Genomic DNA, 15258 nt, shown 5'->3' with positions numbered 1-15258 from the left:
TACAGCTGTGGCTCTGTCACTTGTCTCAATACTAATTTGTTTCTTACTCATTTAAATCAGATTTTAATCACATCTTTATATCTCTCAGGGTTCCACCTGTGATATAAGAGTGAAGAATGGAAGCATGTTTGAAGGCATATTCAAGACACTCAGCTCTCGGGTAAGAACTCAACATTCCTCAGCAAATAATCATGCCAATGAAGTCAAGGAGGACAAATATGAGCTTTCCTTTAATTGTTTCTTTAATCCTGCTTTGCGCCATCCTCTAATGTGTCTCCTAATCTTTGGTCCTTTTAGTGTGAGTTAGCTGTGGACGCCGTGCACAAACTAGGTGAGGAAGACGTTTCAGCTCCACCACGGAGGGAGGACATCACTGACACCATGGTCTTCAGTCCATCTGACTTGGTTACTATGATATGCAGAGATGTTGACCTCAACTTTGCAACCAGAGGTATATATATGTATACGCACATCAAGTTTCATCAGACCTGCAGGTTTTTTGTGCGTGAAAATCTGCTGTAAAAGTGTGAAAATTAAACATTAAATTAGTAATCAATTCTGAGATAATCCTTCATTCATAGTCAGTGGTTTACTAATTGCTGTAAACCGCTAAAGATTGAAAGTGCACAGGTCAAGTAAGAAGGATTAAAGTATCTGAGTTGACTTTGTGTTAACATTGACCGTTTTGAACTGCCACCTGAGCTAATATCTGAAGCCAAAGGACTAAAGTTTTACAGGATCTTAAAGGACAAAAAAAATGACACAATTCAAGGCTGAAGGTCAAACTTGTCCAAAGATTATTAGAGTTTCATGTTGCTCTGTCTTTTACTTTGTGTAGACACCTTCACAGACACAGCCATCAGCTCCAGCCGTGTCAACGGAGAGCACAAAGAGAAGGTGCTGCAGCGATGGGAGGGAGGAGACAGCAATGGAGAGAGTTATAATCTGGACAATGATACAGTGAGTTGCTCCTTCTTTCTAACACTTTAGTCTCCTCTTTCCTCACCATCTGTTGCAACAACATTCAGTAAATATAATTTTAGGGCTCTAGACTAACTTTTCCACCGGTGCTACCAACTTCTCTGTTGGCAGCACAAGCACATGATTTAGTTGCACCCTTTTCCTTGGGAGGTTACAGCATTTCAATGGTTGCAAAAAGCATCGCTGCTGAAATGCTCCTGGTGGAAATTGCAGCTGTGAGGAGTGATCAGTGTCGGAACACGATGCAGCCATAGAGCAGAGGAAAAGTGCAGGAGGGGGAGGGAAAGGCTGCACCAGTGGAGGAAAAAGGACTGCTTTCATCTGAAATGTCTCTTACCAAAATAATGCACGTGCACAAATAGCATTATGTAAAAATTAAACTCACGCACTCCCAAGATCAGTTTGGTTTCAGTCTAGAGCCTTGAATTTATGGGATTTTATAAATGTTTTAATGAAATGTACATTTAAATTTACAATTTTAAATGTACATGTGAATATCACATAAAGTTGATAATACCTATAGCTGCTAACAGCAAAATAGTTATAAAATATCACATATTTGCACAAAACCCCAATATCAAGCATTTATAATCCATATCTTTTCTATTAAATCAATTTTGCATTAGTTAAACATGTAAGCTAGTTAGTGAATTGATCAACAGAAAATTAAATACTAAAAACATAATCCCTTTTTCCAAGTGAAAGGGCATCATTTACTTTGATGCTTTTGGTTTCCAAGGTGGTGATTTTATGTTTTTATCTCTTCTGTCATCTGTAACATTAAAATTTGCATCTTTGCATTATGGATGTTTGTTAAAAAGAAGTTTTCTTTGAATTGGGGCACCTAAAACAGGAAATGTGAAGAATTTTTGACTAATCCTAAAATAACCTGAAGATGAGTTGTGCGATAGCTGCAGAACTGTTTGTGTCATTAGCCTACCGATCTTTCCATTTTGTTCCCTCAGTCCAACGGCTGGGATGCCAATGAGATGTTCCGTTACAATGAAGTGAAATATGGAGTCACATCCACATACGATTCCAGCCTCTCCATGTACACGTAAGTTTCCATACGGACTCACTGCTTCCAGGAGTGTCATGAAGATGAGCCACAGACTGCAGACATTTTTCATTAGTTGGTTCTTTCTATTTGTGGTATTTCACATTTGAACACACCTGATTGTACTTGGTCATACAGAGCTTGTATCAAGTTCATGATATTTTACTCAAAAATTCAAACTCCTGAGAGTTTCAGTAATTGAGTATATTTAAAAAGGGGGCAAACTGCTATTGGATAGTACTACATAAATCAGAGCCTGGTCTCATTAGCACAGAGTAACTGCCTGGAAGGAGTTTGTCTTCAAGAGGTTTACTACTTGAAAGTGGAAATCTGCAAAATGGACCCAACTCAAATTCAATAAACCAGTCTGCTGTGCATCAAATGTAATAATAGTCGGGCTTGATGCAGAGACCGAGTGTCTTGGGAATGATACTAGATACCCCCTAGTTTCTTTCCTGTCTGGTGGCTTGATCAGCTGGTTTCTACATCTGTCCTCTTTCTTCGTTTGTTACTGCCCAGCGTGCCACTGGAGAAGGGCAATTCGGAGGTCTACCGACAGAGAGAGGCACGCGCCGCCCGCCTGGCCAGTGAGATTGAGTCCAGTCCCCAGTATCGCCATCGTGTCAGCCTGGAAAATGATGAGGGCAAAACTGAGGAGGACAAGTACAGCGCTGTGGTGCGTGACAGCGGTGATCGGGAGAGGGGCCGCGAGAGCCCTCGCGACAGGGAGCGTGAAAGGGGCCGAGACAGCCCTGGGGCCAACAACAGGTGAGAGGGCGACTCAGATATTTGTAGATGGTAGCTTTTGTGTTGAGTGTGATCCATGTTTCCTGTCTCCTTTGCATTCCTTTATGTTCAGTCCAGTATGACACTGAACCTCAAGAGACTTGAGAGGCTCTTGAGATAAATATAGGTATCCATCTCACTACATTATGAATGTCCTGTTAAAGTCTTTATGGCCTGAATCTGAGCCCTCAATGTATGCAGATATAGAGCTCGATACTATACTTACATTTGTATATTTATATATATTTAATGTCACATAGAAGTAACAGCTGTAGCTACTAAATCTAACAGGGTATTTTTGGCTATATGCTTTTAAATGTTGTTTCTTTTCTGAAGAAAAATGATTGGAGCGTCTTGACTTGTATACAAACTCTGGACAAGTACAGACATTGGCTGCACAGTGACTTGAATGTATCATCAGACAAGTTTGACTTCGTCCTGTCTTTGAGGAGCTGAACTCCCGCTAATTAGCAGCAGCTGGTATTATCTGCCGCTGCAGTGGTGATGTCATGGTGACAGCGAAAGCAACAGTTATTCCATTTGAGGAGCTGCTACCTGAATGTTGTCTCTGCTAATTATATTTGCTGTCAGAGAGCCTCAGTGTCTGAGCCCAGTCACTCACCAACACAAAAAATGATCAAATTCACACACCGATTGGGGCCTTGAAAATGCTAGTGATGGCCCAAAAACCTAACCCTAGGATTGGTTAAGCACATAGCTTTGTAGCTGCAACAATTAATTGATAAATGAATGAGTGAATCAGATGAAAATAGTTAATTTTCGCTATTTTAGAAATCAGTTTGTTCTTCAAAAGTTTAAGTTGGTTTGATGCACTCAAGCAGAAAATATTTGACTTCAGCTCCTTAAATGGCAGTTTGCTTTTCTCACATTCTTGTCAGGATTTGAGTAAAATAAATTCATTTAGATTTTTGGCAGTTGGACAAATCTTCTTGACTAATTTCATTGTAGCCTTTAGGAAGATTTTGACTCTATATTCAAAACAGTGATCAAATTATCTTTACTTGTAACTGCAATGCTAAATTTAGCTGTAAAATAAAGCTATATTCTTGTCAAAGGTAAATTGTATAGTATTGCAGGTGAAGCCCATGCCCTAATGTTTAACATTGGACAGCTGTGTATGTTCATCTAGTAGTAGGAACTAAAACAGCACACTAGAAAATAATGAATGAAGAAAACTTTATATTTTAGCTTATTTTTGTATGCGTGAGGTTTGGTTGAGGGTGCGTTTTCTCTGTGTTGTTGCTGATTGGTGGGTTTCTCTGTCAGGGAGGGCAAATACATTCCATTACCTCAGCGCCAGAGAGAGATGAACCGAGAGCGGGAGCGAGCCGAAAGAGGTCCTGGTGGGCCTCCACCTCATAATCGTCTAAGTGGAGGTTACCGTTCCACTCCTCCGTCCTCCTCTTCCTCTTCTCCCAGACCCCCCCTGCCCTCTGGTTCTGGGCCCCAGCCCGGTGGCTCCCCCTCAGAGAGAAGCAGCCCCCTGTCAGGCCGTGGTGGGGCCTATGCTCCCCACCACCCCCAGGGAAGCCCCAGCCCAGGACCTGGCTCTGGCCCTGCCAGTCCCTACACACCTGCCTCTCCAGGTGCCCCATCAACCACAGTAGCCTCTGCTTCTGCAGCCCCTTCCCCAGCCAGCCCTCCTGCCCCTCATGGACACACAGTCCCACATTCCCACTCACTCCCACACTCTCTCTCAGATGCTGGCAGACCAGTTAATGGAGGTGGGTGTGTGAAGTCTGCTCAGCATGCATCTCAGCAGTATGAATTTGGATAAACTGTAAGGAGAATTTCTTGTTGTGCCTTTCAGTATCTGCCAGGACATCCCCTAAAGCCCAAAGACCCCCACAGTCAAGCAGGACAGTCCGCACTCCAAACTCACACGCCCAGTCCACTGGTACAGTCTGAGCTCGCTTTGTTTACCACTTGCTATTCCCTCCTGAATCGAGCCTCTCTATTATTATTGAATGATTTTTTTTCTACTAAAACCTTCATCCATTTTCCTTTCTGTCCATGTAGCTACTCGCTCTCCTAAATCAGGCTCTTCCCAGGACCCTCCTTACTTGGACACATCATCCGTCTCCCTGCCTGCCCAGAAGACATCTGGCCCCGCCCCTCTCTTCCCTGTCGATGGTACTGTCCACCGTCTTGCCTCCTGTTCTTGTTTTATAATTAGGAGTTTGGAATCAATGTCAAAACCATTTTCTTTCTGTAATGACACAAGCCTCATCTACCACGAGACAGTCGCCTCCTGGAAGGAAGTGGCGGCTTTTGAAGGTGGAATCCAATGAAGCACAACGACTAATGAGTTTCTCATGTCTCTATGTCTTTAAAGTGAACGAGATCCTTGGCGCAACTGCTAAAGAACGTTCAGCTGAGAGCCCCAGCAGCACAGAGGAAAGCAAGAGTAGTAAAGGTCTGTGTACAAGACCAGCTCAACCAACGACATGCTGGAAATGTCTTTTAACTGGCACTCAAACTGCAAGAACACACTTATGACCAGTTGCATCCCGTGCATGTTTTTGACTGTTTTGTGTGTTTGCAGTTTTAAAAATGTCACGTTCTCAGTAACCTTTGTTTCCTCTCTCCTCCAGCTCCCTCAGTTCAACAAAGGTCGCAGATTGAGGAGCTACGGAAATTTGGCAAGGAATTCAGAGTAAGAGTTCAGTTGTTTTTCCATTAAGTGTGAAATTAGAAAATGTGTAACCAATCATGAGCCAGTGTCCTTAGACAACACTGATTTAGCTTTTTTTTGTTTTTTTCCCTTTTCCCTCCATTTTGTTGTGGACATTTACTTGTATTATATGACACTGAGTACTTGTTTGCTGACTCTCACTGTACAGCGACACTGCTGAAGAAGAGTCCTGAAAATAAAGCTAAACTCTTGCGATGTTTACCCGTAGTGACGTTTTATTTCAAATATCCTTTCATATATTTTAGATTCTGTGATTTAAGGATAAACCTGTTCTGTGGTGTGTCGTTTTGGTGGCAGTCTCCACTTTTGTTGGGACGTTTTCTGAGTCTTCAGTAAACTCACTAAATTTGGACTTAAAATTGCAGATAAATGATGTGGTCCAGTTCAAAAGACAAAGAAAGTTGAAGATGTCAGGAAGCGAGAGAGCAAAAACGGTTTGTTAATCAAAAGAAGATCAATGATTTCTTTCTGTCTTAAGTTTACTTATGTAAACCATTCTGTGGTTCCAGTATCTGAATTTGGAAGATTTACTGATTTGTTTTGTCTCTTATAAGTTATTAAATTGATAACTGTTTGGGTTTAGACTATTGGGGTTGCAATAAGCAAACAAGCTGAGATTTAATAGTTTCAGTAATAAAGAATATAAATTAATCAGTAATGAAACTAATTGGTAATTCAGTCCAAATATTGTGCCACATGTCCGTGTTAAATGTTCATTTCTTTCCTTCTGGTTTTGTCATCACCCCAATCCCTTCTCTTCCTGCTTGTCCTCCAGCTTCAACCAAGCGGCGGCGGCTCAAGCTCTCCCAGCTCTCCAGCAGCGTCAACTCCTCCGGCAGTTGGTGAAGTCACACAACCAAGCGTAGCCAAGCCATCGCCATCAGACGCTCACCCGGCGTCGGAGCCCAAACTGCAGCCTCAAGCTCCCAGTCCCTCCCAGCCCCAACCTCAGCCTTCACCCGCCCCTGCTGAGGACCCCTCCAAGGAAACCGCCACCACACCGGGTGCCCCAACAGCTGCCACCACAGCACCCATTTCAGACAGACAATCACCAGCTGCCCCTCAGCCGCCCAGGACCCCAGGAAGTGAGGAGGGCAGGTCAGAGACAACAGAGGGCGTGGCAGAGTGAGTTTCTAAATAAATAGACATGATTTAAAGTAAAGGTGTGTGTGTGTGTGTGTGTGTGTGTGTGTGTGTGTGTGTGTGCGCGTGCGTTCTTGTGTGTGTGTGTGTGTGTGTGTGTGTGTGTGTGTGTGTGTGTGTGTGTGTAATGTGTTCTCTTATCTCTTCAGTCAAGTGAAGAAATCCACCTTAAACCCCAATGCTAAAGAATTCAACCCAATCAAACCTCAGATGCCTATGGTGAGCCACTTCAATCAGTGATTGCAGTGATTGCAGTGTGCAATGTTGCATCAGTGAACTGATGCAACATTTATTTATCTCTGGCTGTGTTGCCACAGACGAAACCCAACACTGCGCCCACCCCGCCTCGACCCACCCCTCCAAGCCCAGTGGTCCTTCAACACCCAGGCGGACAGGGACCCCTCTACAACACCCCCTACCTCTCCTACGTCTCACAAATCCACTCTGTGCAGGTACGTGAACTCAAACAAGTTTACATGACTGTGATTCCTCCGCTCCCTTGTTCAGTCCTCTCACATTGAAGCAGCAACTTTGTAGGTTTCCAAGTATATCAGATGATAAGTGGTAAAAAACAGGAATTGTAACCTTGAAGGAAAATTGCAATGAGGTCAAGAGGCTTGCCAAAAGATTTATTTCAGGCTGGTCATTATTAATCTCCTGATTATTTTGGCAATTATTTTAAAGGTCAGGGAGCAGTATTCTCCCAGAGCCTAAAACTACATCTTGAAATATATTATTGCCTGAATATTAAGATTAAGTGTTTACATAGAATAGTGAATAGGTTTTTGAAACTGGGACCAAGCGCTTTGGATACTGAAACTATTCTTTTAAAATATATTTGCAGTTGTGTTTAAATGGACTCATTGGTTATTTATGTTGACCTCTTGATGGTTTGCGTGTCTCAGGCCCCACAGATGTACCAGTACACCATGTCTACCGTCAGCCAGGGGAAGTACCCCAGGACCAAAGGTAAACGCACCGCACCACTCGTCCGTCCACTGCTGCCGTGTTTGGATGGTGATGTAACTAGTTGACCTTCCCCAGGCTCAGTCGTAGCTCAGCGATCTGATCATGGTACGTCAGCACCCCCAATGCTGCAAGCAGCGGCGTCGGCAGCTGGTGCTCCCCTGGTAGCATCCCCATACCCTCAGTCCTACCTTCAGTACAACCCGCAGCAGTATGGCCAGCAGCAGGTCATCCAGGCCATGACGCCCTACCCCGGACAGGTAGGACTCTTTACTTGGGCCTGAATGACCCTTCAAACCTGTGATAGATTCTTTACCTAACAGGGCAGTTTCTGTGCCTGATATCTCTTTTGTTTCTTTTCAGCAGATGTACTCCATGCTGCAGGGTGGGGCGAGGATGATAGGTCAAGGCGGGGGTCCCCACCCTCAAGCTCTTGGACCTCCGGGGGGCCCTCAGTTCCCTACACAGGGAGATGGGCCTCAGGGACCACAGCAGGGAATCTATGGTGAATAATGCATGAGACACATAAGTGAACCATTTGCTCATATTTGCTCATGGGTGGGCTTGAGGGTTAGACCCTCCTCATACGGACACTGGGAATTACAACACTGATTCTGTGGTTTCTCTGCAGCCCCTCAGTCCTTCTCCCATCACTCTGGTGCAGTACATCAGCCCCAGCCCTCCAGTACCCCAACAGGCAACCAGCCCCCGCCCCAGCATGCTGCACCAAGCCCTGGACAGGTGAGGTGCCCCTCAAGAACTAACCGGTCCCCCTAATTTACAGGGTTTCATTTGTTGAGTCAAGATGAGCACAAACACTAGTTCAAGTCTATTTTGGGGTGGTGCTGTCTGACCTGAATTTCTATTCCTGAAGATCAGTTATTGTGATTAATTTATGATCTCTTCTTTCAGAATGCCCAGTCAGGCCCACAACCTCAGTCCTTGTACCACTCAGGCCCCCTGTCGGCACCCACGCCACCCAACATGCCACCAGGCCACACATCTCCACAGGGCTCTTACCCCATTCAGAGCTACAGCATCCACAGCCACCAGGGCATCGCACCCACATACCCCCTGGGCCAGATAGCACAGGTACGGGCTCACTCTCTGGTCAGCCTTTGTGCACTGCAAATCACTGTCAAAGATAAAATCGAGCTCAGTATGAAAATGTTTTTGGTTTTTCCATCTCTTCCAGGCCCACGTACAGGGAGCCATGTCAGGTCCCCACCATTCGGGGAGCCACGGCCAGCCCCAGTTAGTGATGCTACCCCCACAGCAGGGACCTGGCTCAGTGCCCCAGCACCCGCAGCACGGACCACAGCAAGGAGCACACCAACACTTTTACATAGGACATCCACAAGGTATGAGAGCAGCCACAGAAGATAAGAACCTCCTCTGTGGTTTGATGTGACATTTATAATTAGTTGGTTGTATTTTCCTCCACAGCAATGCAGGTTCAAACACACCCTGCTCCCTTCCATCCGCCTGGAAACTAAACTTCTCTGGTCCCTTCCCACCCCACCCTCCTAAAGTGTTCCCAGGAATGAGCCCCAACATCCCCAACGCCTGTCGGATGTGAAGCTGACTGAAAAATACAGAGGAGAGAGGAAGACAAAAGTCTCAGAGCACCTTATTCTTCTGCTGTGATGTTCTTCATCGGTACAAACCTCGGCTTCAGCCCGGAGGAGGAGGAGGACCTTTTCATGCCGAGAGAAGGCGGGAGGTGACAGCGGAACCCTGCTGCCATCCTGTTCTTCTCTCCAACTTCTTCCGCTTTCAGAGGCATGAGGACCCTCGCCAGGTTTGACCAGTCAGAGGATGAAACACGCATGAAAAACAGCAGCAGCGGACATTTTTATCTTCCAGAGATGTGTTTTTAGCCTTGTAAGTTTTGTAAGTTCCTCGACACGAACAGGAATGACAGAATGATGCAGGATTTTCTCATCAAGACAGCATGAAATGAGGGATTTGAAGAGGAGAGGAGACTTTTAACAAATAATTTCTTTTTAACTCGATCAAGTAGTTAAAAAAAACAAACACCCTCCCGCCCTTTTTCTCTTCCTTAGGAACATATAATTAATAAAAAAAAATGGACAAGACAAAAAAAATATTAAAACAACAATGACCAAAAAATAAAGTTTTCAACTTAACTTCAAAGATTTGTTTAAGTTTATTTTATCATCACCTGTGCTCCACATGTGTGTGTGTGTGTGTGTGTGTGACATTTGACAATAACAAGCACACATTTCATGTTGAGCTCATTTGTTTTTATGTCGGCTGACAAAACCAAGTAATTTCCTCCCGGGGGACAGTTTGTATTCCCTCCACATTCTCATTAGCTGAAATTTGTTCCACTGTGGTACAGCTCTGCACACTGATTTAAACTGGTCACTAGGGGGACCCCTCCTAATACTCTGGCCTCAGTTCCAACATCATGAGACCCACAGCCCTTGTGACTCCTCTTTGGGTTGGTGGGACAGCCCCCCCCCCCCCCCCCCCAACCCCCCTCAGGCAAATATGACACCACATTTTGTGATGGCAATCAAAATCAATGTTTTACTGAGTGCACCAGTTAGTCCTACATCAATGTGTTAGTGTGTGACCCAGTTTTCCCCCTCAGTGTGTTTGGGCGTAAAGTTGCTCAGCACAGCGCTCCAGGCGGTCCCGGTACTCCAGGTGGGCGTAGTTGCCTTCAGGGACCCCCTTAGTACCATATAGGAGACCCCAGCAGCAGCAGGCAATTACAGCAGTACTGTCACTGTCACCTGGAACAGAAATAAATGACACGCGATGCGGCTCAGTATTTACACAGTCAACACTTTCTTACACTCAAAAAAAACAACACATTTATATTTTTCCCCAACCCTTTGGGATTTTCCAGTTTTTCCAAGATTTTCAAATCTTGACTCTGTTAGGCAACAACAAACAGAAGGTTGAAGATGAATCGGATTTACCCAGTTTAAGTGTTTTAGCTAATATAAATATTTTTGGTTTGTTTTATTTTCTAATTTGCCCTCATTGATGGTAGGATTCTCACTAGTATCCAACCCAGCGGCCCGGTGGGGGTAGGGGGTGGGGTCACGCTTGTGTCCGAACACCATCCTTTATGGAATGACAGTCAGGTAGCAGGTTTAAAGTTACATGCACCAACGGACATTTGAAGCACTAAGTGGGAAAGAAAAGGTTGTTATTATTCTAATTAAAAGGCAGCGTACCATTAAAAACCCTTCTCATTACGTTTTTTATGGTAAAATAAGTTCATAATGACCATGAATATGTAGTTCTTGCTCGCGTTGCTCTGCTGGATGTGTTAATTGGCAACTGTTTACCATGTGGACTTGAAAGGCGTCTGAGTCAAAACCTCCAGGTCATAATAACATAAATCTTAATTGTTTCTTCAGGGAAGTCGTGTCACTTTACTGGATTTATTTTGAAAAGTCAGGAAAGGACAAATTGAAACATAAAAACGCCATCATATTATTAAACGCCATAAATGTAACGCATATAAACACATTTAAAAGCTTTAGGATCTTCCCGTCCTGATCAATATGGGCTACGCCACCTTAACCTGAATTCATCCAAATCCATCAAAATTAAGATTTATCACGTTGCGTCGTGGACAGCCATGGCACTTGGGCGGATTGTTTCCCGACCGCCGTGTTTTAAAGGGTAAAAGATTCTTATGGGTGTCAGCTATCAGACCCAAAAGGGATATTTAAAATGTTTAGGAATAGAAACCAGATTTTTGTAAGGATTGGGGAGATTATGATTCAATCATAACTTCAATATGCATGTCTGACCTCCATGGAAACCCGCTCTGCTCATCAGCTCCTCCCAGTCTGACCCCGCCCCCAGCAGGGCGTCCAGTGCGATCATGGGGGCGTCGTGACCGCTGCGTCCTGCCCAGCCGGACAGGCTAAAGGTCTTGTAGGCTTCATCTCTTTCAGCTGGGCCGTAGGAGGCAGGCCAAGTCACAGGCCCCACCCCATGAGAGATGCCCCTAAAGTCCAGGTACCTGTAGATGGAGGTGAGAGGTTTTCTGATGTTTTAGAGGCATCAGCTTTATGAACTCAGGATGAAGAAAGCTGAAAGAATAAAATGAAGCCAGTGCTGCTGTCAGCCGAGTGACATCCTGCGTTAACCTTGAGACGGATGCGGCTCAAAGGAAGTTGCTGATGTAGGGAAAACAGGACGTGAATACAACATGACATTTCGACCAGGCTCGCACCACTGCCACTTATCACAGAAGTAGTTCCAGTCTCTCTCCGTCTCCTCCACGGCGAAACCTCGACCCTGAACAAAGTTCTTTGCGATCGGACAAGCCTCGTTGATAAGACCGAGACCCCACGTTGTCATTGGCCTTCGCTGGACGGCGTACGAGGTGAAAAGTGCAGAGGCTACGGCTCCCAGGAAACCAGTGGGGTGAGGATGGGTCATCCTGCCTGTCTCCACGGCAACCGCCACTAGTGATAACAGCTGGTCGGGCTTGGGATACCTGGTGTGGAGAGTTTAAGTCCATAAACATAATGAGACAGTCTTCGGCGGAACATTATTTAGACGAACGTCACACACGCTAATGATTTCTTTTCATACTTTAATTGTCTCCACATGAGCTTTTTACCTGTGGACTTCTTTACTTGCTATTTTCAGGACAGGGAAGGTAAAATCATTATAATGCAAAACCTGCATTTCTTCTCTAAAATATTGAGTGTCTGATCCGTGCCTCCGGCCATCTAAACATAACCGCACTGTCTAAAACGATACTTCTATTTCGCTCCACCGCTTCTCTTGAGTTGACCAAAGATTTTTACGTTAAGTGAAAAAAGATTTATGCCTGCGCCTCTGTCCGTATATCCAACCTGTCCTTGTCAACTCCATGTAACTGGAACGCCTCGAGCAAATTTCGTCACATTACGTTCAAAAAAATGTGCGCTGGGACTCACGGATGAGCTGACAACTCCGGCGGCTCCAAGGTCATCTTAGTTTTGCAATGACCTCTTACTCTACGATTTTATTAGATAGTAATTTTTATGATTTTCTTAATTCGAGTTGCTCCTTGGGATACAATCTTTCCAACCGTTTTTGTGATCTTATTTTAATTAGTATCTTATTAGTATTATGTATTGCAACTCTGGCCTTTAAATACCGCCTCAAGTGAATGCCACCCTACCATACATTTAACACACACACACACACATACACACACACACACACACACACACGCACATTATTTTGGTACTGGCGAGGGCGAGGGGTGGGGTGCAAGCCTTGTTTTTGCAGATTAACTTAAAACCCAAAGAATATAAAAATAATGAATCGGTGCCACAAGACAAAGCACAATAATGAAGACTGTTTCATGTCAGTATTGATAAACTGCTGCTGCGCAAACAGTTACAAAAATATGTAGAGCACCATTCCATGCATCTCTTCAAATCTCAATCATGTCTACAGGGGAAATATATATATATATATATACACACACACATAAATCATGTATGAACGATGGTCCTCCCTTCATTTCCACATCGTCCCTAAGTCAACACCAAGACTATACTAGGTTATTGTACCTCAGACCGATGCACATGGATCTCATGGCCGCTCCACAGCCTGTGCCCTCAGGGTTATAGGGAACTCTGTACCCCCCCTCCTCCCCAGGTTTCAGCTGGGACACTCCTGAGAGAGTAAACATTAGGATCTCTGCTACAATCCCCGTGAATGTGACGTTAGATAAATGAACGCCGTCCCTCACCCAGAATGCTTGAAGGACCCGGTTTCCTCCCTTCCATATCCTTCATCCCCTCCACGTAGCGAGCAGCCACCTCGTGCAGGAGCTCCTCCCCTGTCTTCCCTGTGAGGGAGAAATGTTCAAACTGCAGTCCCCGTCCATATTAACATTTTAAATGATGTAGTGGGTCTGTTAACAAGGCCGCTTGTTTGCCTTCTCACAGTAAAGGTCACGCCACTCGTGTGAAGGCGTAATAACGCAGCAAATCAAGGAGAGACTGGAAATTAGATTTAACCTTCAGTCTAGCGGAGGAGGGTGTGTTGTGTGTCCTGATGAAGCCTCATCAGAACAACACCGAGGAGCACATCAATCCAATCAACTGTTCTGTTCAAAGAGCAAAGGACACTGGAGAAGGAGATGCAGTCCAATGTGATTTGGACCTCACCGCTTGCTAGTCCCTCAGCTGTTGCCAGGTGGAGAACCGTGTCATCGCTCACGGGCCAGTCAGGGAGCTCGGCCTTGATGTTCTTCAGACCACCGAGTTCCTGCAGCTCCTGCAAGAACATCCAAGCTGGAATGACCCTTTACCGGTAATTGATCATCAGCATAATATCAAGCAGGGTGACCGGAAGGAAGGAAACCCAGTCAAGGACCCCTGCCTGGACCAACTTGGACTATCGGCGCTGCACTGACCTGGTGAATGGCCGGGCCTGACTCGTTGTACTCCCACAGCTGGTTCCTGTAGCCCAGAGCGTCTCCGGCACCGCTCAGCAACATGGCCGCTTTATAGTGCTCCAGCGTTGCAGTTGTGCTGGGACGACAGACAGACCACCACCACCGCTCATCTTACAGTCACAATAAACTAACAGAAGTTAGAAGGTGTTATTATTCCCTCATGAAGCTGACATTGTTGAAGTGTGCATCACACCCGCAATAATCCATGGGTTATAAGGTTTGTTGTCGCCACTTTAATGGGAGAAATGCACTGAAGCAGTGTGATTAGTTTTTTTTATGTCTTCTGCACCTTATAACCTCTCTCCTTATAACCTCCAGTTATATTTTATTTCGCGATTGCATGTGCCCTTTTTAACTGCATTGAAGCCCTTTCATGTATGTTTTAATTTAATTTGCTGCTGTAACACAATAATTGGGCACTTTATCTTTTGAAAAGGCGTGAAAATCCACTTTCCAAGCTCACATTTAGACTAACATGCCAGACGCATGTGATGGGTATTTAACTCCGCGCTCCTGACATCGATAATGTTCGTCTTCCAACATTAAAGTTTCAAAGCCTGGATGAAGTTAAAACTAGCTGTCAGGCTTTGCTTCTTGCCTGTAGGACTAAATTGAGGGCTAAAAGAGCCCTGAAGTAATTTACAGATTGCCGTGCATACACACTCAGCAGCCTTGTGACGTCAGCTCTAACTAGTCCTTGAAAACCTTACCGTAATATAAATTCGAACAATAATGGATCGAACGTACGTTAATGACGAGTTCTCGTGATACAGTGGAGGTCTCACCGATCCATTGCAGCTGGGAATCGGTCTTCACAAGGCGGTCACACACCGGGGACGGTACCGGGGCTGCACAAACAACTTTTTGTTGGTGGTGGTGTTCTTTTTTCGCCACAAGAATTAGCTGCTCGGATCAGGCCTGCGTGCTCGGATCGGATCATAGCCCGGTGGGTCTGAACCCAGCATGGACACCCTGCAAACGTGCGGGCTAAAAAAAGCAGTGTCAGGTCTCCAGCTTCCCATAAATCTTCCCATTATTATTAACAATTCTTATTACTGACATTCATTTCACAAATTTCCCCTGGGAATCATTGTGACGGTTACATCTCGTAAACCCTAAATGTAAATTATCAACCCTATAATCTCTCGA

At 44.9% G+C, this 15258-nt stretch overlaps 2 protein-coding genes across 8 annotated transcripts in view; one reads left to right on the top strand and one right to left on the bottom strand.

Moving 5' to 3' along the window:
• LOC147239604 (ataxin-2-like protein) overlaps nucleotides 1-9799 on the top strand; it is a 12303-nt gene extending 2504 nt beyond the window's left edge. For 3 of the 7 annotated variants that reach the window (XM_086194668.1, XM_086194669.1, XM_086194663.1), the window contains 21 exons: nucleotides 89-160; nucleotides 298-451; nucleotides 839-960; nucleotides 1947-2038; nucleotides 2558-2806; nucleotides 4112-4569; nucleotides 4656-4742; nucleotides 4865-4978; nucleotides 5181-5261; nucleotides 5440-5501; nucleotides 5906-5974; nucleotides 6316-6665; nucleotides 6833-6902; nucleotides 7001-7135; nucleotides 7589-7652; nucleotides 7728-7909; nucleotides 8013-8154; nucleotides 8281-8390; nucleotides 8562-8741; nucleotides 8845-9010; nucleotides 9096-9799. In XM_086194668.1, coding sequence (XP_086050794.1) covers nucleotides 89-160; nucleotides 298-451; nucleotides 839-960; nucleotides 1947-2038; nucleotides 2558-2806; nucleotides 4112-4569; nucleotides 4656-4742; nucleotides 4865-4978; nucleotides 5181-5261; nucleotides 5440-5501; nucleotides 5906-5974; nucleotides 6316-6665; nucleotides 6833-6902; nucleotides 7001-7135; nucleotides 7589-7652; nucleotides 7728-7909; nucleotides 8013-8154; nucleotides 8281-8390; nucleotides 8562-8741; nucleotides 8845-9010; nucleotides 9096-9145 — 3009 coding nt within the window. In that variant the 3' untranslated portion in view covers nucleotides 9146-9799. The remainder of the gene's footprint in view (nucleotides 1-88; nucleotides 161-297; nucleotides 452-838; nucleotides 961-1946; nucleotides 2039-2557; nucleotides 2807-4111; nucleotides 4570-4655; nucleotides 4743-4864; nucleotides 4979-5180; nucleotides 5262-5439; nucleotides 5502-5905; nucleotides 5975-6315; nucleotides 6666-6832; nucleotides 6903-7000; nucleotides 7136-7588; nucleotides 7653-7727; nucleotides 7910-8012; nucleotides 8155-8280; nucleotides 8391-8561; nucleotides 8742-8844; nucleotides 9011-9095) is intronic. The other 4 variants (XM_086194665.1, XM_086194666.1, XM_086194664.1 and 1 more) reach the window with 4 other exon arrangements.
• Nucleotides 9555-15258, bottom strand: adprh (ADP-ribosylarginine hydrolase). Its single transcript, XM_086194687.1, has 8 exons — nucleotides 14895-15258; nucleotides 14068-14185; nucleotides 13820-13928; nucleotides 13399-13497; nucleotides 13217-13322; nucleotides 11878-12144; nucleotides 11450-11664; nucleotides 9555-10414 (listed from the first exon to the last, which is right to left on the bottom strand). Exons 1-8 carry the CDS (start codon nucleotides 14900-14902, stop codon nucleotides 10266-10268), a joined length of 1071 nt encoding a protein of 356 aa, XP_086050813.1. The 5' UTR covers nucleotides 14903-15258; the 3' UTR covers nucleotides 9555-10265.

Source organism: Aulostomus chinensis, chromosome 23, assembly GCF_037954235.1.
Source record: "Aulostomus chinensis isolate RoL2024-O1b breed Wild chromosome 23, RoL_Achi_v1.0, whole genome shotgun sequence".
In the NCBI taxonomy this organism is placed as follows: domain Eukaryota; kingdom Metazoa; phylum Chordata; class Actinopteri; order Syngnathiformes; family Aulostomidae; genus Aulostomus; species Aulostomus chinensis.
Note: the sequence above shows the minus strand (reverse complement) of the source record. Positions and strands in the feature narration are given on the sequence as shown.

Coding starts and splice junctions, on each gene's coding strand:
- adprh (XM_086194687.1), bottom strand. Junction 13,929..14,067: donor CAGGCCCGGCCATTCACCAG/GTCAGTGCAGCG, acceptor ATGTTCTTGCAG/GAGCTGCAGGAACTCGGTGG. Junction 10,415..11,449: donor CAGAGCGGGTTTCCATGGAG/GTCAGACATGCA, acceptor TTTCTGTTCCAG/GTGACAGTGACAGTACTGCT.